This window comes from Periplaneta americana, chromosome 1 (assembly GCF_040183065.1).
Source record: "Periplaneta americana isolate PAMFEO1 chromosome 1, P.americana_PAMFEO1_priV1, whole genome shotgun sequence".
NCBI lineage: Eukaryota > Metazoa > Arthropoda > Insecta > Blattodea > Blattidae > Periplaneta > Periplaneta americana.
Window position 1 is genome coordinate 84,583,470 of NC_091117.1, and position 22,974 is coordinate 84,606,443.

The 22,974-nt window shown below is 34.5% G+C and overlaps 1 protein-coding gene across 1 annotated transcript; it reads left to right on the top strand.

Annotated features, from left to right (window-relative positions):
* Nucleotides 1-1,086: 1,086 nt before the first annotated feature.
* LOC138697647 (1,5-anhydro-D-fructose reductase-like) lies at nucleotides 1,087-21,216 on the top strand. The gene is made up of 7 exons (XM_069823081.1): nucleotides 1,087-1,293; nucleotides 9,201-9,368; nucleotides 12,603-12,719; nucleotides 13,733-13,927; nucleotides 14,843-15,055; nucleotides 17,917-18,065; nucleotides 20,989-21,216. The coding sequence occupies exons 1-7, from the start codon at nucleotides 1,216-1,218 to the stop codon at nucleotides 21,029-21,031; spliced, it is 963 nt and encodes a 320-aa protein (XP_069679182.1). The 5' UTR covers nucleotides 1,087-1,215; the 3' UTR covers nucleotides 21,032-21,216.
* The last annotated feature ends 1,758 nt before the right edge of the window (nucleotides 21,217-22,974 follow it).

Consider the following 22,974-nt stretch of genomic DNA (forward strand, 5'->3'; position numbering starts at 1 on the left):
AGGAATGCCATTTCTTAACATAATACTTCATAATTTATTTCCATTAACCATATCGAAAGCTTTTTTATAATCAACAAGCATATATATTGCGACGTTTTGTTCAGTGATCTCAGGATTGATTCCGCTCAGAAACTACAGCGTGTTCATAACGCGTGCGTCCGCTTCATTTGTAATGTTCGATACTATGATCATATCTCACCTTCTTTCAAGAAGTTATCATGGCTTAGGTTACATGAGAGGAGAAATCTGCACTCACTTTCTCTCTTATATCGAATTATGCACACTTCATCCCCCTATTATTTATTCACTCGTTTTCATACTCTCTCTCGCTATCATAATATTAATACTCAATCACAACGCGATAACACGCTATAAATTCCACTTCACACATCATCTCTGTATTCCCCATCTTTCACTGTTGCTACCTCTCGTCACTGGAACTCGATGCCGCCTGAAGTCAAGGGCTGCCGAATATTGAAATCTTTCAAATCCAAGTTAGAAAATTATCTTATGACGAGTTGCCAAACTAACTTACTATTATGACAAGTGTTGTATTGCATGTTTCCACGTATTCACATTTTTTTATGTTCTAGTGATATTTAACTTATCTTTGTTTTCATATTTTCCGATAATGGTATATCTATAATGTGATAAGTTGAGTTATATGTGTATAATCATAATTTTCCTTACTGTGTGTACTTAAAAATATTGTATTCATTGTATGCTTTGTACTGCACTATTTTAATACTACTACTGCTATTATTATTATTATTATTATTATTATTATTATTATTATTATTATTATTATTATTATTATTATTATTATTATTATCAATAATTGTCTTATTTTTTTATACTTTGTATGTCTCATTTATTTTGACCTGCTGTTTACATTTTATTATGCTAAGACTACTGAGCGTATCACATTGAAAAGTATACATATTCTACATTGTACTCAAGCCCAACAGCATGGTTTCCATGCTGTCTATAAAGCGTACCCTAGTACTTTGTCCTTCACTAGTCCAAAGTTTTATCAGTACAAAACTTGTAAATTACTTACAATATCGACCATACAAAAACAGGTAGTTCAACTGTTAAAACTGTCATACTTTGCGGTTATATAAATAGACGGTACTGATAAATACAGACGATTTTTAAGTTCCTCGAAGCTGAAACCAGCAGTTTGTTCTTCATTGTGTTTGTGTGTGTACTAAAATGTCGAAGACAGTGGTGCCTACTATAAGACTGAATAACAATACACTGATGCCCGTACTAGGACTGGGAACATCTCAAGTAAGTATTCGTTAAGTAAAGTATAACATTCTCGCAAACAATGAAAAATGTTTATGTAACATGGTGGCTCACGGCGGAGGGCACTGTAAAGCCTTGGTTTTTCTGAACCGACGCATGCGACGTGCGAGATGCTAGGCCCGCCTCGCACAAATCCGGATTACAGAGAGATAGTGAGTGGTTTCTATAGCTGCGAGATGCGAGGTCTGCGCACCTCGCAACTAAAGAAACCACTATCTCTCGTGTAGTCCGGATTTGTGGGACAGGAGCCTCGCACCTCGCATCTCGCATGCGTCGGTTCAGAAAAACCAAGGATTTACCGATTCCGAATCCTCTTGCCCTGTTTGTATCATACAGGGTGGAAGTGAAATAACCCTGCGGGTTTTCAGAGCGAATAGCTTATGTTGTATGCAAAAAAGATGTATAGCCTAATACTGTACTATATTAGTGGAAATTTCATAGCTTTCTCAGAAATGCTTTTTTTTTCTAAATGTTTAACACCCTATTATTCGGTAAATATTGTGAGTAAGATCATGATTTTTGTCAACATCGATAGAAACTCTAACAAAGAATCATTTGTCTCTGTGGCGTATTTCAATAGCGTGGGCGGTATTCTTGTAAATTTAATTTAGAAACCACTAATTTCAAGCCATTGAATGATGTGAACAGATTGGAACGTTGTAGTCAGAGAGAGAGAGATGAAAGTTGGGGAGACAGACCTGAGTTCTTTGGCCTATTACATCTGTATTACGAAAAGAAAGAGCAGTGTGTTAGCGTCGATGTTATCAGACTGTTAAATCTTCCAACTTAATCTTTTAATTAACAGTGCATTTAATGACAAAACGTAATGTAGGTTTTCTATTCATTTAAGTGTACCCTATCGTTACTTTCAATCTGCACGTTATGTCACTTACGCCCTGTATTTCTCATCTGATAGAGCAAGCTGTGTGTGTGTGTGTGTGTGTGTGTGTGTGTGTGTGTGTGTGTGTGTGTGTGTGTGTGTGTGTGTGTGTGTGTGTAGGCTTATCCTGCTCAATAAGCGTCTGCAATGACATCATCTTTTATATCATAAATCTAAGAAAGGTCTTCATGAACGAATTAACTATACCGAAAAAAAAGTATTTCGTAAATATTAAGAAATACAAGTTAATTATTTTATTTAGGCACTTGAATTTTTATAAATATTTTAGGTATTTGTAACATTTATTTGTTTTAAGAATTAAACACACATACCCCTCTCTTTTAGTTGTGTCTTACATTCAGACTAACATTAATAATTCATTCATTCATAGTGTTCTGCCCAAGGGCAGGTCTTTCACTGCAAACCCAGTATTCTCCAGTCTTTCCTATTTTCTGCCTTTCTCTTTGTCTCCGTATATGATCCATATACCTTAATGTCGTCTATTATCTGATATATTCTTCTGCTCGAATTCTTCTCCCGTTCACCATTCCTTCTAGTGTATCCTTCAGAAGGCAGTTAATTCCTTTTCCTCTTTCTCATCAGTTTCAATATCATTCTTTCTCCATCCAATCTTTCCAACACAGTTTCGTTTGTTATTCTGTCTGTTCATTTCACACGCTCCATCCTTCTCCATATCCACATTTCAAATGCTTCTATTAGCTTCTCTTCACTTCGTCGCAATGTCCATGTTTATGCCCCATACAATTCTACACTCCACACAAAGCACTTCACTAATATCTTCCTTACTTCTTTTTCCAGAGGGCCGCAGAAGATGCTCCTTTTTCTATCAAAAGCTTCCTTGGCCATTGCTATCCTCCTTTTGACTTCTTGGTAGCAGCTCATATTACTGCTTACAGTACACCCCAAGTATTTGAAGCTGTTCACTTGCTCTACTCCCTCATTTAGAATTCGCAAGTTTACCTTCTTTACTTTACTTCCTATAACCATGGTCTTCGTCTTGTTGGCATTTATCTTCATTCCATAATGCTCACAGCTGTCATTTAGCTCCAATAGCATGTGTAAAGGGGGTTAAGTCAAATTGCAAGGTTTGTAAACTTCTCTCCTTTGGTACTGAACAAAACCCCTTTGTCACAAAATACGGAGCACTGTAACTGCATCATAGATGGAAGAATGACCTAACCCCTTTAACATAAGAGAAAAGTAATTGTGGATAGTTCAAATCTGTGCTTATTCCAGTGTAGCCAAAACAACTTAACCCCCTTTACACGAGCACCCGCGATATCTCCTAGTACCATCTCCTCTTCTGCTAACAACGCCATATCATCAGCAAACCTTATACACTTTATACTTCTTCCTCCTACTATCACTCCTCCCATGTTCTGAAAACAGTTCTTCACTAAATCCTCCAAGTAGATTTGAACAGGTAGTTGATAAAGGGCATCCTTGTCGTACTCATCTCCCAATTTCACTTCCTTCAGACATTTCTTCTCCTATCCTGACCTTCACTAGTTTCATATAAAGGTTAATGAACAGCCTCCTCTCTTTCCAATCTACGCCAATTTTCTTTAGGCTCCCCATCAGTTTATTCCAATCCACTCTATCAATAATTAAGATATTGAAACATTCAAACTGTAAACATGACAGAAATATTAGTGAACACATTTGTTGAAACTGAGAACTGTACTGCAGAACCGTTTACAAAGCGTCTATTCCTAAATGTTTGAAAAAATAATGGGACTAAACATTATCATATAAAATAATTATTTCTGGGAAATCTAAGTGTAAAGTAACAAAATGGTATATGACTTTTCCATTAATAATTTGACAAGGATTTGCTCCATCCAACAGACATGGACATAAGGGAGGGGAAGTATAGACGATGGACTTCATTCCTTCCACAGTATTTCAGACATAGCTACTGTAACTATAGCAACGGGTAATAACATGAACTTAACTTCTCTTAAGAGTTAGGGCTGTATGGAATAATAATAATAATAATAATAATAATAATAATAATAATAATAATAATAATAATAATAATAATAATAATGGTTTATTTTAACTGGCAGAGTTAAGGTCATTCGGCCTTCTCTTCCACTCAACCAGTATGAGAGAAAATTACTACAATGCTATGAATATAACATAATTAATACAATACAATGCAATACAATTCAAAGCAATACAATATTACAATACAAGACAATATAATACAATACAATGACAATTCTTTTCATCTTCACAACACCAATAAAATAATTATGTAATAATAATAATAATAATAATAATAATAATAATAATAATAATAGTAATGATAATCATACCTAAATTAAATTAAATTATTAAACTCGATCACAATTATAACTTCAATTTCACTGCGCCCGTAAGAAGTCGTTTAGCCTTTTCTTGAAAGTGGTTATTGTCTGGCAGCCCCTAATCTTCTGAGGTAGAGAATTCCATTCACTGGGGACTGAGACAGTAAAAGAGGATGAATAGTGGGATGTTCTATGGGCAGGAATTGCTAGGATTTGGCTCTCCTGTGACCTGGTGTTTAGATTGTGATTGGAGGATAAGTAGTTAAACCGGGAACGAAGATAATTTGGAATAGAGGTGTGAAGAACTCGAAATAGAAGAGACAGCGAATGAAGTGTTCTACGGTTACTAAGTTTCAGCCAGGATAAAGATTTGAACGAGGATGTAATATGGTCAAATTTGTGAGCATTGTTGATGAATCTGACACACGTATTGTGCACACGCTGCAGCTTGTTCGAAAGGTCAGTTGTCAAGTCTGTAAGTATTACGTCGCAATAGTCAAACAGTGGTAGTACGAAGTTTTGCACTAAAATCTGTTTTAATTCTTGAGAGAGGAAGTTTCTGAATGGGTTAAGAGAATGCGTGGTATAGCACACTCTCTTGGATATTTCCTTTATTTGGCATTCCCAATTTAAATTTTCGTCCAAGAAAATGCCGAGGTTTCTGACGACGGAATGGTACAGAATAGTAGCATTATTTACTGTAATAATTGGGATATGTCTGTTGTTCATTGTGTTCAGTGGTCTCTTATGTCCAATTATTATAGCTTGTGACTTACTAGCATTTAGCCTAAGTCCGAACTTTTTCGCCCATTAAGAAACTTGATTCAAGTCATGATTAATTTTGCCAATAGTTGCATCAATTTCGTCTGGTCGGGAGTGTATGTAGAGTTGTAAGTCGTCTGCGTAAATGTGATACTTGCAGTAATGTAAGTTTCTAGTCACGTCATTAATATAAATGGAGTAAGCAGTGGTCAAAGCACGGTGCCTTGAGGTACTTCTACTTTCGTGTATCGCCAAGGGGAAAACCGATTTTGTACTGAGACACATTGTTGACGATCACGAAGATAAGAGTCTATCCAATTAATGCAGTTGTCAGACAAGTATAACGTTCTTAGTCTTGCATGTAGTAGGTCAAGATCAACTGAGTCGAATGCTTTACTGAAGTCTAGTAGAGTTAATATGGTCACTTCGCTTCTGTCCATTGGTTCTCGCATGTCTTCAGTCACTTTGAGTAGGGCAGTTGTACTGTGTCCTGTTCTGAAACCAGATTGGTGTTCGTTGATAAGTTTGTACACTTAGCGGCAAAAAGAATGGGCCGACTCTTGGTCGACAGAAATGCTAAGTTCTATCGCGCGGTTCACTCGTGTAAACGTAACCCACTGCAAGGCATTGCTGTGGTGTCTCTTCACTGAAAGTCATCCGTCTATAATGTAGTAAACCTTACGAGCAGTGTGTGGCCCAGTGGTAAGAAGTCTGACATCCGTACCAGAGGTTGTGAGTTCGCTTACCGGTACGGTAAAATTATTATTTTTTTTTTATTTTAACTTTTACTTAATTTATTAGTTTAAATGTGAAATGGCATTTGTTAACAAATTTCGTTATGCCTGCCTTGTAAAAATATTATTGCCCATCACCTGTGGGCTATTAATAGGTGAGACCTGGCCTGTATAAACAAAAATACTTGTTTGACATCCTAAAAAACCGGACGCATATCAAACACAAATAAATAATTAAATTAACAAAACCAAACAATTTTTTAATATATTAACAAAACAAGGCCTGTGGTGGGGACTAGAATCTCGTCCACAAACCACCTGCGTCAACAACTGCCCTCATTCTGCGCGGCATGGTGTCCACAAGATTATGGAACAGGTCTAAATTCTTGGCCATCTCCTCCCACACATCTAGAACTCTGTCCCATAATTCCTCAGGTGTCCGAACGGGTGGTTGTTCTGCCCAATTAGAGCGTAGGATCCTTTTGACTGCAGCCCACAAATTTTGAATCGAATTCATATCTGGTGATTTTGGAGGCCAGTCGACTGGGTCGACATCACGCCTCCTCGTAAACCATCTTTGAATCCAGTTGGCGGTGTGTATCGGATGATTATCCTGCTGGAAGAAAAGTGTTCCTTCTGGATATCGTTTTCGGGCGGAAGGGATCATTACATTTGCCAAAATGTGTTCGTAGACTTCTGCCGTAAACCGCCCGTGGATGCGTCCAGAAGTCCTGCCCCATCGTATGACATCCACCCCTAACACGCAACCCTCACGCAACCCAACTTGTTAATAATTCGTCTCACGAAGCGTTCATCGTATCGGTGGCCATTCATACAATAAACTAGGGCAGTACCATCGTTGCTATTGGAGACAATTACCTCGTCGGAGAAAATGACATTTCTCCAATCGAAGTCCTGTCGGAGAGTAGCATACGCAGAATGCTACTGGAGACAATTACCTGGTCGGAGAAAATGACATTTCTCCAATCGAAGTCCTGTCGGAGAGTAGCATACGCAGAATAACCTATGCGAACCAGGGCAATGAGTTATTGCTTCTGTGCCATCTTCAAGCGTAATGACGAGACAGAACGTTGTATTAACAGATAGCATTATTGCTTGAAAGAGAGAGGGAGGTTTATTTTTTATTAGAGTTTGGGCATATTCTAAGAGATCGCCACATAATTATACCTTTGCGAGACACATACGATGGCAAATTTGTAATAAAAAAAAGATTTGAGGGAGATTCGAACATTGAGCTACTACTATCAACTTGTTCAATAGACCAATATCGTAACAACTTACGCTATTGTGACAGTTAATGCTGGTTCGGCATAATACATGGTTTTCCTGTTCATATTCGCTCCGGTTGATTTTGTATTTATCAATTTTATTATTATTTCACTCTTCAAGGGCCCTGATGTATCTAGAATCAACACACCATTCGATTTTATTACATATTTTAGACTCTTAAATAAAATACAGCAAATTAAAATGGTTTAATTATGTGTTACCTCGTCAACTATGGCTTTGACGAGACGAGCATGCGCAATGTTATGTCTCTCGAACTTAGAAATTGTCGGAATGGGCCATTCTTTTTGCCGCTAAGTGTACATGTTTAAGTGGTCTGTCAGTTGTCGGTGTGCGATGTGTTCCAGTGCTTTGGAGAGAGCGGGGAGAATATTTATAGGCCTGTAGTTGTTTTGAGAGGTCGGAGTTTTCGTCTTGGGTATAGGTGTTACTAGTGCCATTTTCCAAATTTTAGGAAGGGTATTAGTTATGGGAGATGCATTAAATATATGGGTCACTGTCGGTACGTTCACGTCAATTATTTTATTTAACAGTGATATGCTGATACCGTCTATGCGTTGTGCGTTAGATTTCAGTCGTCTTAGTGATTTTCTGACGTCAATTTCAGTAATGTATGTAAAGTGAAATAACGTGTCTATTGTAGTCGAAGCATTAGATAGAATGTCTTCCTTTGTTTGGTCCTTTTATAGAGGTTACATTACATTACATTAAACATTTCAAATCAAGTCAAATACGTAATATAGGAATTCATATGGCCACATGGCTTAGCTCTTATTGTAAATAATCACCTGTAACCTCTAGATCGCATATACTGTTTGTCAGGACGAGTCTGTCTATATTAGGATGAATGCTATTACTACATAAACGTAAAGTGGTTACGAGATGATAGGCTGTTAGATGTGTACACGCAATATTTTTCATTAGATTCATTTTACAAAATAATTGTTACAGAAGTACGTAGATTTAAATATTGCCAAAATCTTAGGTGTGAAATTACGTAAGTTTGGAGACTCTTGTCATAAGGCAATAATTCGTACAATTCCATGCTGGTTTTATCTTACATTTGAAAAAGGATGTTGTTCTCTATGACTCGGCTGTGTTTGAAATGCTGTGTTAAATTGATCGGACTGCATTTACAACTAGTAGTAATTGTGGGTTGGCTTTTCTATTAACAAATTATTCTTCTAGATTCTTGAAAACTTTCTCGCTATTTCACCCTCCACAACAAATTAAATTAAAATGACAGATTTCTTTATCGAACGTAACAACTATTTTATTAATAAAACCATTTTTAACAATCCTATTTTCACTCTTACCTTTATGTTTGCAAAATCATTCTTATGTTCAAGATGGAAGAGCCGTGTGATGCTATAATGTTTTATATAAATCTCAACTGAACAATTGAGGCATTGAACTTAAACTTTATTCATAATAACAAAGTAGTCTTGTTCCCATGCTTCTTGGAAATTAAAAGGAAAAATATAATTTATTTTATTTTTGATTAGAACGCTATGGTACCGTGTTCAATCTCTGCTTACTATACGTATACGCTGACAGGTAAATATATTTTTAATTGGATATTTTACGAAGCTTTATCAACTCTTTTGGTTATCTAGAGCCTGAATGAGATGAAAGTGATAATGCGAACGAAATGATTGCGGAGTCCAGAGCCGAAAGTTACCCAGAAAGTATTTTTCTTAGAGTAGAATGAGAGAAAACGTCTGAAAAAACCTCAACCAGTAATTGCACAACCCTGGCGACACTCTGACCAGCCTGCAAAGATTAACTCCAGTTTTCCAATCCGCTGTAAGCTTCGAAAACAGGATTGAATGTTATTAATTTGTGAAGTCTAAAATCTCAGTATATTTACAGGCCAAACCAGACGAGATGCTGAAAATCGTCAAAGATGCCATTGATGTAGGTTATCGTAGTTTCGATACGTCTGTGGTATATGGCAATGACCACGAAGTTGGGCAAGCTATTAAAGAGAAAATCGCGGAAGGTGTCGTTAAGAGAGAAGAGCTATTCATCACGAACAAGGTAAATAGATATCAGTTTCAAGTTTAACCCTCCTGCTGCCAAGGGGGGTAATAGGATTACCCCACTGATTATTTTTGAGTATCGTTTACATTTTTTTTTAATATTTACTTTTCTAAATTCCTTGTATATGTCTGTTACATGTCTACAAACATCTTGAAATAAGAATAACATAAATAATTCGTCTAATTAACGAAAAAATTCGCTTTATTCATGTTTGATGATCTCGTTACCCCCTTGGTAGTTTGTGTTATGAAAATTCCAGAATATGACATTCAATCTGTAGGTTAATTTTCTTCATTTATGAGTCTGTCTGGTTCCAAATTATTTTCTTTCGTGTTATTCATGTCATCATTCATATTGTGATTTATATTATCATGACCGTTGGTTTCCAATTTTTTTATTCCAGCGTGTTATGGTTATTATAAAAGCGATTTTGATGGAAATAATTGATATTAGTGGACCATTTTTCCGAAATGACAGTGGTAGGTGATGTTCCAACATTTGAATTTCAACAAAAAACTAAATTTTGTTTTACTGAATTTATATTTTTATTTATTTATTTTTAGAAGTTATTATACATTTTTTACAATTTTATTTTGTTATAAACAAATCTTTTGAAGACGTCCATAGTTATATAAAATTTATCCCAATATTTCAATTTCAACAAATAACTGAAATGATTTCCAATTTATGTTATAATGCTGTGACGTTCATAGCTTATAGCTGTGTTGTCTACTATGTCAAAACTATAAGCTTTGAGGACTCTGTCTTGAAATGGAAGTGAGGTAAGTTTAAATTTACTGTGGGCTATACTGGTATGTTATCTCATAGTGTCAAGAGTAACATAACTAAAGTTTTTTTAATAATTTTGGTACACGTTTTCACCAATATGGAACGGGACTTTTGAACCACCCTGTATTTTTTTTAAATAGTACGATTATTTTACATTTTCTGGAGATCTACAATCAATAATACATAAATTGTTAAATATTCTAAATTCTTAACAAAGGTTTGTATATGATTTTATTTCGATGCTAGCGTTCACAGTGGTGGGCAGTGTCGAACACTTCAAGAGATTAGCTTACAGTATATCAGAGCTTGTTCTTCCTATTCAGTATGGAAATGTTTTTTCAATCCCTTCTGTAAAGCTTTGTCCTGAGTGATTCCCAAGCAAAGGGTGGTCGGGGTCCTCTGTGGTATCAAAGAGCGGTTTATAAGAGGCTGAGAAAATAATAATAATAATAATAATAATAATAATAGTAATAATAATAATAATAATTTAATTTAATACAGCCTAATATTGTTCGTTTACCTGTATAATTAAGAGCTTCCTTTGCCATTGATATCTCCCTTTGAGCTTCTTGGCAGTAGCTCATGCTACTAGACTACTTACAGCACACTCCAAATATTTGAAGCTGTCCACTTGTTCGACTGCCTCACGGTATCCATATTTTGTTTTAATATTTTTCTTCCGGTAACCACGGTTTTCGTCTTCTTTTTTAAGTTGGTTATTTAAAGACGCTATATCAACTACTAGGTAATTTAACATCGATAGGATTCGTGATAGTGATATGGTAGAGGTTGAAAGGGTTGAAGATTTGCCATATATTACCTGACTTTCGCCTTACGTTTGGGGAAAACCTCGAAAAAACCCAACCAGGTAAACAGTCCAAGCGGGAACTCGAACCCACGCCCGAACCCAACTTCAAATCGGAGAAAAACGCCCTAGCCAACTGAGATACGCCGGTGGCTGTCTTCGTCTTGCTGGCATTTATCTTCAGTCCAGACTGCTCATAGCTGTCATTTAGTTCCAGTAGCATATTCTTAAATATCATTTCCTCTTCTGCTAACAACGCCATATCATCAGCAAATCTTATGCAATTTATTATTCTTTTTCCTACTAACACACCTACCATGTTCTGAAAACTGCCACCTATCGGCTGATGCAATAACGAAAGCAATGGTGCTGCCCTATAATCAACTTTAGGAACTTCATCTTATTCAACAGTATTACACATTTTCACAGTCTGAAAGTTGAATATAAAAGTTTCACATCGAAATTTGTTCGTCTTATTACATGTATTCGTTAATTCAGAACCCGCAACATTAAAACACGGTCAATATTTTAGCTAAATCTTGACTTTTACATCGTCGTCAGTAACTACTGAGCTTCCCTACTTGTTCCAATTTCTCTGCTCCTCACTCCAACTCTCAGAATTTAAGATCTGTGGCATTTAACAGTAATATAACTTTCGAAACAGACGCAAATACGGACTTCCAGTAAACCTAACAAGAGTATATTGCGATACAAGCGTGGTAAGTGCATTAGGCCTATAACAGAATCGAGGAAAAGTTAGAGAATACAAGACGAAGTCGAGTCTTCTCTATTTCCGAGATTCTCTTATGCACTTAACTCATGTATTGCATACTATTTTTGGTCGATCTTAATAAAACTAAATTATTATTAATCATTTTTAATTTAAATAAGCAGTTTGTTTTTGGACGCTAACGTTTTCATGTGTGATTGCCGTTTGTTATTTCTTGATAGATATCATTCATTTGTTATTATTAGTATTTGTCCATAGGTGTTATTCATTTGTTATTATTCGGCGTTGATTGCGAAAATGATGTAATAAAATAAATTATAGAAAGTTTAGTTTCGTCCTCAAAGAAGTAGGTAGGTGACAGTAATTACATCAATATAAATAAATGGCATATAGAAAATGTTTGTAGGTAACTAATTAATTATAGCCTACATCACAGTAAATAAATTGCAAACCGGTATAGGTTAATGCTTGAATACGTGTATTTTACTCCATGGATGTTTTCGCGTTCACCCACGATCCCACGAGTGGCGCTCAGAGCAACAACCGGAAGTCGTCAGATATGGTTTCCTTATAAATTCCTGTTTCCTTACAAATCTCCACTCCAATAAATTTTAGAAAGAGTACAGGTATAATAAGACATTTACTTATTTCCTCACAGCACATAGTAGTGCGCGACACTGAAAATTTGTTACTTTTAAGTAAATAAAGAAAAGTTGATTTGATTATTACTTACCACACGTGTGTTCTAAGTTTAACTTACAAGACCTACCAACAACTTCGGTAAGGTTGTTAAAAACATGATCGGCCAAAAAATAAGTTAGATAACATTTTTTTAAGAAGTAGATTAATCCCAGGCTTTATGTGATTGCAACTTTTCGAATGTTCAAACTGATTTATTGTGTTCCAGCTTTGGGGTACGTATCATCGAGAAGACTTGGTTGTGCCAGCCTGCAAGAAAACTCTCCAAGCAATGAGTCTGGATTATTTGGACCTTTATCTTATTCACTTACCTGTAGCTCTAAAGGTGAGGTTTAACGACAGTCTAGTATATACAGTCATGAAGCTCAATACGTAGGGAATATGCATCCATAGATAGTTGCTAACTAGCTACTAGGATCGCTACTATCGCCTCATCACAGACAATGCAAAATAGTACCGGTACAGTCTATTGTTCCTAGTACCCTCAACAACTCAAGCTTCGTGACTGTATATACTGGACTGTGGTTTAACTATTGTTTTTAGCTCAACGCGCAGTAGTTTTTACTGCACGACTTATTCAGAGACAATGGAATGATGCTACTATTAGGATTAAGGAATTATGCAAGACAGTGAATATATCAACTACAACCAATTTACTAGTCACTATTCACGCGTGGCGGGATTCAGAACATTAAGAAAATTACTGTATACAAATGAGTATCACTTTAAATGGCCCTACCTAGTAGTAATCAATCTTAACACACATTTTACGTAATGAGAACTGAACAAGTGTGGACTAACTTATATCTCATACAATTCATCTGGAAAGAAAGGTAAAAAAGTTATAATAGGCTATTTGCAATTATAAAATTTATAAATTTTATTGACTACATGTGAATAATCTCTACGGTAAAAATTTTAGTCTTGGTCACAATTTAACTTTAAGAGCTTCGAAAATTCTTCATGAGAAAAGGGAAATCTCTAACCTATTGCTCTTCTGAAAGTCTCTCTCTTGATTTCTCCTCCAATTAAGGGTATTAGCAATATAATTTGTCCAAGATTTCCTTGGAAGTATAGAATTTCCCTCAGAATGATATACGAGTACTAACCAATTTCATTTTTTCACCGGAAAAATTAAAATAAAGAAAATATTGAAAAACTTACTTTTCCAAAAAATAATTTCAAGAATCAAACAATTTCATCACAACGAAAAGTTCTACTGTTATAAATTTTGTTATCGTCTGTATGTACAAAAGATAAACTTGAAATAGAAAACAAATAGACCCCATTGGTTTAAATTTGGCTATGTGATTTAATACCTAGTTTTTATTTATTTAGGAAGGAGATGTCTTTAGTCCAAAAGACGAAAACGGTAAATTCATCTACAGCGACGTAGATTATGTGGACACGTGGAGAGAAATGGAGAAGTGTGTAGAGCTGGGACTAGTTAAAAGTATTGGACTATCCAACTTCAACAGTCAGCAGATAGACAGGGTTCTGGAAATTGCAACTATAAAACCAGTTGTGAATCAGGTAAGAGTTTGCCTTGAGGAGAAATGTAGATACTTCGTTAATAAATTTATTATTATTATTATTATTATTATTATTATTATTATTATTATTATTGCTACTATTATTGTCATTATCATTAGTATTATCATTATCATTGGCATAATCATCATTATTATCATAATCATCATCAATGACATTAGTATTATCATCATTATTATCATTATTGTTATTATTACCATTAATATTATTAGAATGATAATTTTAAATGAATTATTTAGTTTCATTAAACAAATGTTATCAACCTAAGTTCTAATTTATTAAAATAAGCAAATGCCATTACGAACATGTCCGAAAATGCTATAGGCTTATACCACAGTCTAGTATATACAGTCACGAAGCTCAATATGTACTAAATATGCATCCATAGATAGTTTCTAACCACTAGGATCGCTACCATTGCCTCATTACAGACAATGTGAATTAGTACCGACACAGTCTATTGTTACTAGCACCCTTACAACTCAAGCTTCGTGACTGTATATACTAGACTGTGCTTATACTCTGATTAAAAGAGAAGAATTGAAGTTAATTTTCAATCGGATAGTGAAAAAGAATTTGAAACTTTCAACCTTCGGTTGAGATTTACAATAAGTTATCTCATATTGTGCAAATATTAATAGGTATCAATACTCCAAATAATTGCGTATGTGTACTTGCCAAGCAAGAAATATCTAAAAGACTAGGTGATTCTTACTTATATCGAATAGTATGGCTTTGAAGATCGAATATGTGTTTAATTCTGAAACGCCAGAGGTTTTGAATGTCACTGCATATTTGAAAATCAAATTTTTTCTTTACAATGAAAAAGTACTGTAAATCATGCATTAATTTATTTGTTCATATATTTATTTGGATGTATCTAATTTTTCACTTCAGGTTGAATGCCATCCGTACTTTAATCAGAGCAAACTGATCAACTTTTGCAAGGAAAGGGAAATTGCTATAACGGCTTATGCTCCATTTGGAAGGCCCGGTAGTAAGTTATTCTATATCAGACAAGATGCACCTCTGTTGTTTGAAGATCCGAAGCTACAAGAAGTTGCTTCCAAACACGGCAAGACTGTGCCACAAGTCATTTTACGGTATCTGGTAAGTAAGTAAATACGTTTAAACTTAAGTGAATCTGAAACATATTTAACATTAGAACTGCCAAGAGATCATTTTGACCGCTTTCCATTTTTGAAGTCGATAGTACTGTTACAGTAATGTTTATTATGTATTGTTGAGAGTTTGTGACTTTTCCTAAATTAACTCAAAATGTTGGTGGATCACCAACTTATGACCTGGCTGAAAGCCCGAGAACATTTTGAGTTATCACGTCGGCAGGAAAGCTTTAGTAGTTTTCCTAAGTTGTTTCGTAAATCATCTCGGTACAACATATTTAATTTCGCTTAATTTATTTAATCTATCCATGTATTGTGGGTCCCTATCACAACGGCATGGTGCGTCCTCAGGTTGCGGAGAGAGCAGACGTCCTCCAGATATGGAGGGTAGCTGCGAATATATTGAATAAGCAGTCGTGGACAGCCGAAAAGAGGTGGTCCTCCAGCTTGGGGGTTGGGCGAAAGGCTAACAATCCATCACCGTAAAGCAGCTTGTTACGAAATCTTACAATAAGCCTCGGAATGGGACTGAGTCTCTGGCACGACCACAGCAAAACTTCGCTCTAGAATATGCCATTAGGAAAGTTCAGGATTACACAGAGGGTTTGGAAATGAACGGGTTACATCAGCTTCTTGTCTATGCGTATGACGTTAGGAAAAAATACACAAACGATTAGGGAAAACATGGAAATTTTACTTGAAATAGACAAACAGAGAGATAGATAGATAGATAGATAGATAGATAGATAGATAGATAGATAGATAGATAGATAGATAGATAGATAGATAGATAGATAGATAGATAGATAGATAGATAGATAGATAGATAGATAGATAGATAGATAGATAGATAGATAGATAGATAGATAGATAGATAGATAGATAGATAGATAAGATAGATAAGATAGATAAGATAGATAAGATAGATAAGATAGATAAGATAGATAAGATAGATAAGATAGATAAGATAGATAAGATAGATAAGATAGATAGATAGATAGATAGATAGATAGATAGATAGATAGATAGATAGATAGATAGATAGATAGATAGATAGATAGATAGATAGATAGATAGATAGATAGATAGATAGATAGATAGATAGATAGATAAGATAGATAGATAAGATAGATAGATAAGATAGATAGATTAGATAGATAGATTAGATAGATAGATTAGATAGATTAGATAGATTAGATAGATTAGATAGATAGATAGATAGATAGATAGATAGATAGATAGATAGATAGATAGATAGATAGATAGATAGATAGATAGATAGATAGATAGATAGATAGATAGATAGATAGATAGATAGATAGATAGATAGATAGATAGATAGATAGATAGATAGATAGATAGATATAGATAGATATAGATAGATATAGATAGATATAGAGATAGATAGATAGACAGACAGACAGACAGACAGACAGACAGACAGACAGACAGACAGACAGACAGACAGACAGACAGACAGACAGACAGACAGACAGACAGACAGACAGACAGACAGACAGACAGATAGATAGATAGATAGATAGATAGATAGATAGATAGATAGATAAATGAGTAAATAAATGAGTAATAAATGAGTAAATAAATGAGTAAATAAGTAAATGAGTAAATGAGTAAATAAATGAGTAAATAAATGAGTGAATGAGTGACTGAGTGACTGAGTGAGTGAGTGAATAAATGAATGAGTGAATGAATGAATGACTGAATAAATGAATAAATAAATGATTAAATAATTAAATAATTAATTAATTAAATAAATAATTAATTAAATAAATAATTAATTAAATAAATAATTAATTAAATAAATAATTACATAAATACATAAATAAATAATTAAATAAATAAATAAATAATTAAATAATTAAATAATTAAATAAATAAATAAATAATTAAATAAATAAATAAATAAATAATTAAATAATTAAATAAATAATTAAATAAATAAATAAAATATAGCAGTATGAGTCTACAGTAGTAGCCTATTTCCTTTCATATATATTTTGTTTAATATGTTTTCAAGTCAAATGACAATGGCGCTTAGTTACTTTATTTAGTGTTTTTAAAAAGAAATAATTGATTATGTTGGTTATTATATTGTGTTTAATATGTTTTCAAATGAAATGACAATGGAGCTTAGTTACTTTATTGGTTTTAAAGAGAAACAATTTATTATGTTGATTATTATATTGTTTAATATATTGTACAGTTAAATGACAATGGAGCTTTGCTTTTTTCTTTATTGTTTTCAAAAAAGAAGCAATTTATTATGTCGATCACAAGGAAGTTCAAGAATTTTTATTGCACACGATAAAGGAATAGTTATATAATTGAAGAGTATATAATTTGCCTAATGACAGTAGGTGGCTGTAATATTATTGTATGGCACATGTACTTCATATGAACAAAAGTCTATAAAGATTTTGAAACAAGAAATAACAGCGGAGAAATTACTGATGCGCAAGTTGTGTCGAACCCACCACTGCACTTGACTTTGCAAAAAAACTGCGTTACCCCTCGCCTGCCAATCAAACGAATATGGGGTGAGTAGGAACGTTCGCTTCCTACTTTGCTGATAGTCCCCATCGCTGACTTAGACGGACTAAGAAAGAGATAATAAGGTCGAAACACATTTTTAAACTCAAGAATGTCGTAAGTGAATGAAATAACCTACATAACATATGATACGGTTTAATTAATTTGCTCCTACATGAGTGAATAAAAGGCAGACTGGATAAATGAATTAATTCGTGAGTAAGTGGGTGAATAAGTGAATGCCGACATTAACAAAACATCCAACAAACTAGCCAATGAGTATTTTTTTTCTTTCAGATTCAACGCGGAGTTGCACCAATCCCGAAGACGTCAAATAAAGATCGTCTCCAACAAAATATAGACGTATTTGACTTCGAACTGAGTTCTGATGAGGTTACTTCTATAGACGCACTGGACACGAACACTAGGATATTTATATATCCACAGTACGTACAAATAATGATTCTTGCCTTACAGCAATACTTAGGCGTAAAGTCTACAAAGACAAGTCATAACTGAGTGGAAAATACGTAATAGATGTCACTGAACCAAGGCCTGGCTTTACAAGGGCTGGACATGGGACAGGTTCGTAGACATAGGTACGGTTTGGCCCTTGGTGCGCCCTTATAGGCGAAGATTGTCCAAGTCCGACAGGTGGCCTGATTGGCATTTGTGAATTCGATGCTGACAGGTGGGACGTCCAGCCTCAGTCCCTAGTAGAGCAGGCCTCGCTTCGAGAACGAGTAGCCTGATAGATAAGCCACAGAGACTTTGAGCCCCAAGCCCTTCACATCAGCTTTATAAATCCGTACTACCCCACAGACTTCACCCCAGCCTAATTTTTACTATTGCGGATCATATATGAAATGAGGGGGAAGGAGCAGAGTGATTAAAGAAATGGGGAGTAGCCCGAGATAAAACCCTCTGCAACATCTGGGTTGTCCATCACAAATTCTATCACGATCTGGCCGGGGATCGAACACGTGTAGCCTGTACGTAAGTCCAGCGCTCTAGTACTGTAGCCACAGACGCGGCTTACTGAACCAAGGACTCTACTATATAATAAATCGGGTTATTATATTTTATAAAACAGGATCTCAAGTAACTATGGAGTACGGATTTCTTCGCACGCACGCACGCACACACACAGAAATATATAGGAGTACAGTAGCACAAAATCAACCCAAATAAACACAAATAATTACACACAAAAACACACATAAACAGAAATAAACACATACAAACAAATAAACACGTGCAAATAAGCACACATAAACACACAAACAAACACACACACAAACAAGTATACAAACATAAACAAATACAAATATACACAAACAAGCACGCGCGCGCACGCACACGGACACACACACACACACATACACACACAGAAAACTAATAAAGAAATACAAACAACCCTACATAAATAAACAAACAAACAAATGCACGCAAACAAGCAAAAACACAAATACAGACAAACATATTGAAACCAACACATTCAAAAACAAATAAACAAACACAGAAATTTGATGTTCATCTCGTGGACGTTCTCTCGAGGGTCATATTTGTGTCAAGTTGATTGCATGAATATACAATCCTGTTATGTCTACTCAATCTTTTAAATGAGAAGGTTTGACCTCAACAAGCCCCTGAACACAATACAAACAGGAACTTGCATGTTGTCACATTTATTTGGCGAAAAGAACACATATTGTAAATGACACCATAGCCACGTTACAATATTATTTTGTTTGAATTACTTCATAATGCAAATAGCGAAATTCTGAACACAAAGCTCTACATCTATCACTTCCGTACTTTTTATTGTGTTCTAAAAGATCCGTTGACGAGTACAGTGAGGGACTGCATATTGACAGAAACAATGATAGTTATTACATTAGAGAAGCCGATGACGACCCTTGAGTTGCTGGATTAAAAATTCGTATTAGATAATTAAAATTTACTGACTACAAGGCTGCTATCCATTAAATAAGCAGCTACAAATCTACATCTTACTCGTTTAGGGTGACTCAAACCCACAAACTGCTGTACTTCATAATCGTAAAAACGTCAATCGATAAAGACATAGTTCTTCAACGGATTCCCAGTCATTGAAAAGTGGCTGGGAATGAATCAGCCGATAAATGTGCGAAGTTGGACTATAAATTACAACCGGAACTACAGAATTATTTACCATTTACTTCAACAATAAAACGAAGTACCTCAATCTTAAAGCAAATTTAACTAAACGAATAGATTTCTCTGAAACAATAATTAATGCTGAAAGAACCTTCATTAAAAATTATCTGAATGTACCACGGTATATAAACTACACAGATTCAGCTGTAGAGCCATAAATGGACATGTGGTAACAGGTGAGTATCGGTACAGACTTAAACTATCAACATCTCCAATATAAAAAAAAAGTTATGCAATAAAAACAGAATTAATCATATCCTTCTGGAATGCCTAACTCACGAGTTGAAAGAACACTACCAAGACGGAACACAGAGCAGATCAGTCTGCTGATAATACTCTATGAAGAATGAAGAAGAACGAACAAAATATGCATTTAAAAGTAAACATGGTTATTGAATAATTACTTTGAAATGTTTGTTTACATCACATTCAAGCGTCGTTGTCCACCCATCTCCTGTGTAAATACCAATGCGTGTTATTTTCTGCAAAAATTCCGAAGTTTCGAATTGCATGATAACTATAGAATACATCAGCGATGAAAAATGCACAGAAACAGCTTAAAAATCTCATGCAACAGAAAATGAGAAAAAATATGTTGCCCAGTGTTGTTGTTGTTTGTTATTATTATTATTATTACTATTATTATTATTATTATTATTATTATTATTATCTACTATTACTATCAGATATTACTATCAGATATTATTATTATTATTATTATTATTATTATTATTATTATTATTATTATTATTATTATTATTTGTTCTGCCACCCCTTCAGTGTTAATTTTTTATTATGTTTTATTTAACGACGCTCGCAACTGTCGAAGTTATATCAGAGTCGCCGGTGTGCTGGAATTTTGTCCCGCAGAAGTTCTTTCATATGCCAGTAAATCTACTGACACGATCTTGTGGCATTTTAAGCCTTCTTAAATGCCATCGACCTGGGCCGAGATCGAACCCGCAACCTCGGGCACAGAAAGCCAGCACTCTACCGACTGCGCCACTCAGGCCGACCACTTCAGTGTTAACGTCCCGCTTTCAACATTTCGATTTAACTTTTATGAACTGATAATTAAAGCACTGGTCCATAGTGCAGGTGCAGAAATTTTAAGTACAATGTTCGAGATGATTGTTTTTACACTATTAATATATTTTTATTCTTTTTCAGCTTGATGGGTTCTAAACATTACCCATTTTATCTTGAATTCTGATGATAGAGGAGTTTGTATTAAACTTGAAGAAGAAATATCTAACTACTACGTTTTGCACTGAGTTGAATGTGGTGTAAACTTGTAAGAATTTTTGTATAAACTATAAATGTACATAACCTGAATGCATATATTGTATTATTCTAGTAAATCGCATGTAAGACATACAAATGGTAGTTTCATTTTATTTTTACCTCTTGCTATACTTCATTGAGTCTCTGCATATACCGGGTGAGTCACCTGCCTTCATTTATACTAAGTTATGCAATCCCGCAAATCCAGTCAATTCCGTACTCATACTGTATCTTAAATTCTAAAGGGATTAATGTGCCTATCATAATATATGAGATGATTAAGGCGTGTAGCTAATAATACTTTGCCGGTTCAGGTCTTACTATGTAGAATGTTACTTAATAGCCTTGTTGTAATATGGGTACCCTGGAATATGCAATATGTTCTCATTGATGTTCCGTCGGACCCCGGTCACTTAGTCAAACATAATGAGTGCACCTCTGTACTTGTGGTTGGAAATTGTGTCTTGAAGTTTTATGTTTAGAATTGTTTAGTATATTCTGTAACAAGTATTAACAATGTTTATTCCTTCATAATTTTGTAGGTCTCTTCCGTCTTCTTTCTTATATAATAGTAGAATCATAGCATTTCTCCATTCTTTTGGAATACGCTTTTGTGTGTAGTTGGTTAAAATATTTTAGCAATGGTAACTTAAATTATATTGTTGTTTAGCTACTTACAAAGTTCTGAGTTAATGTTATCTTCACTCGGGCTTTTACCATCTTTTATTGGTTTTAATACTATATTTAATTCTTATAATTTATGGTATCATTATGATTATCTGGATCCCATGTGTCTTCTGTTTGGTTTTCATTTATTGTTATATTTCATTATTTTTTGTGATATTCTAAAAATGTGTTTTCATCTAGTTTTCCTTGAATTATAGCAGTTTATTTTATATCTTCACTTATTAACTATATTATGTTATATAATTTAGGTTTAGTTTTATAATATGAGTCGTGTTCTAAATTCGTAACAAATTTCTTCCACGATTCTATTTTTCTTTTTCTCACTTCTCACTCAGCGATTATTGTTTTTCTTTTGTGTTCTATTTTGTCTTCAAGTTTTTTTTGGGGGTTTAGCTACTTTTTGCGATTTTTTTACTTCTATTATGTCCTTTTATTTCTTCATCCCAGATTTTTAAATATTTTCTTCTTTTTTATTTAGCATAAGCTTTCATTTGCTGCTGATTGCAATATGTTTATCCCAATCTTCCTTCATGTCTGTTTTATTTTCCAAAGTTTTTTTAGATCAAATATCACCCTTTGCTAATATAACAATCTTATACTTTCTTCATTCAAAAGTCTGACTTTATAAAATTGACTATAGTGACTAACGTGACTATAAGGTTTAGAAATATCAAAATAGCATATAATATGATTTGAACAAAGTAATTTATTGGCAAGTTATAATTGTTTGAAAGTGGAGGATTTCAAGTGATCTTTTTGGTACCTTATCTCACCCAAATTGTACATGACACGTTACAATAAACCTGATTTTTCGTTGACTTCTTGGACTTCTGTCTGTATCTTGTTCTTCAGACCCTGGATACAGTATAGTCTAGTTTGAAACACCCCTTCTTTTAGTATTCTTCACACAAAATCAACATCGGTAAGGTCTGGGGATCGAGCCGGCCAATAAATATCGCCAAACGAGAAATTAAGCATCCAGAGAAAAGATTTCTTAACAACCGCAGTGTGTCTGACAAGGAACCCCTTGAGTGCGAGGTCGCAAGTGAAGTCTCTAGTAAGGCTCATTTGAAAGTGTTGTGTTAACAATTATGACAGCAAAAATATTAGCTGCTAATGACACGCTATGTCCATATAGCCCTACAATGATCAAACATCATTTACACTTAAAAGCTTATGCACAGT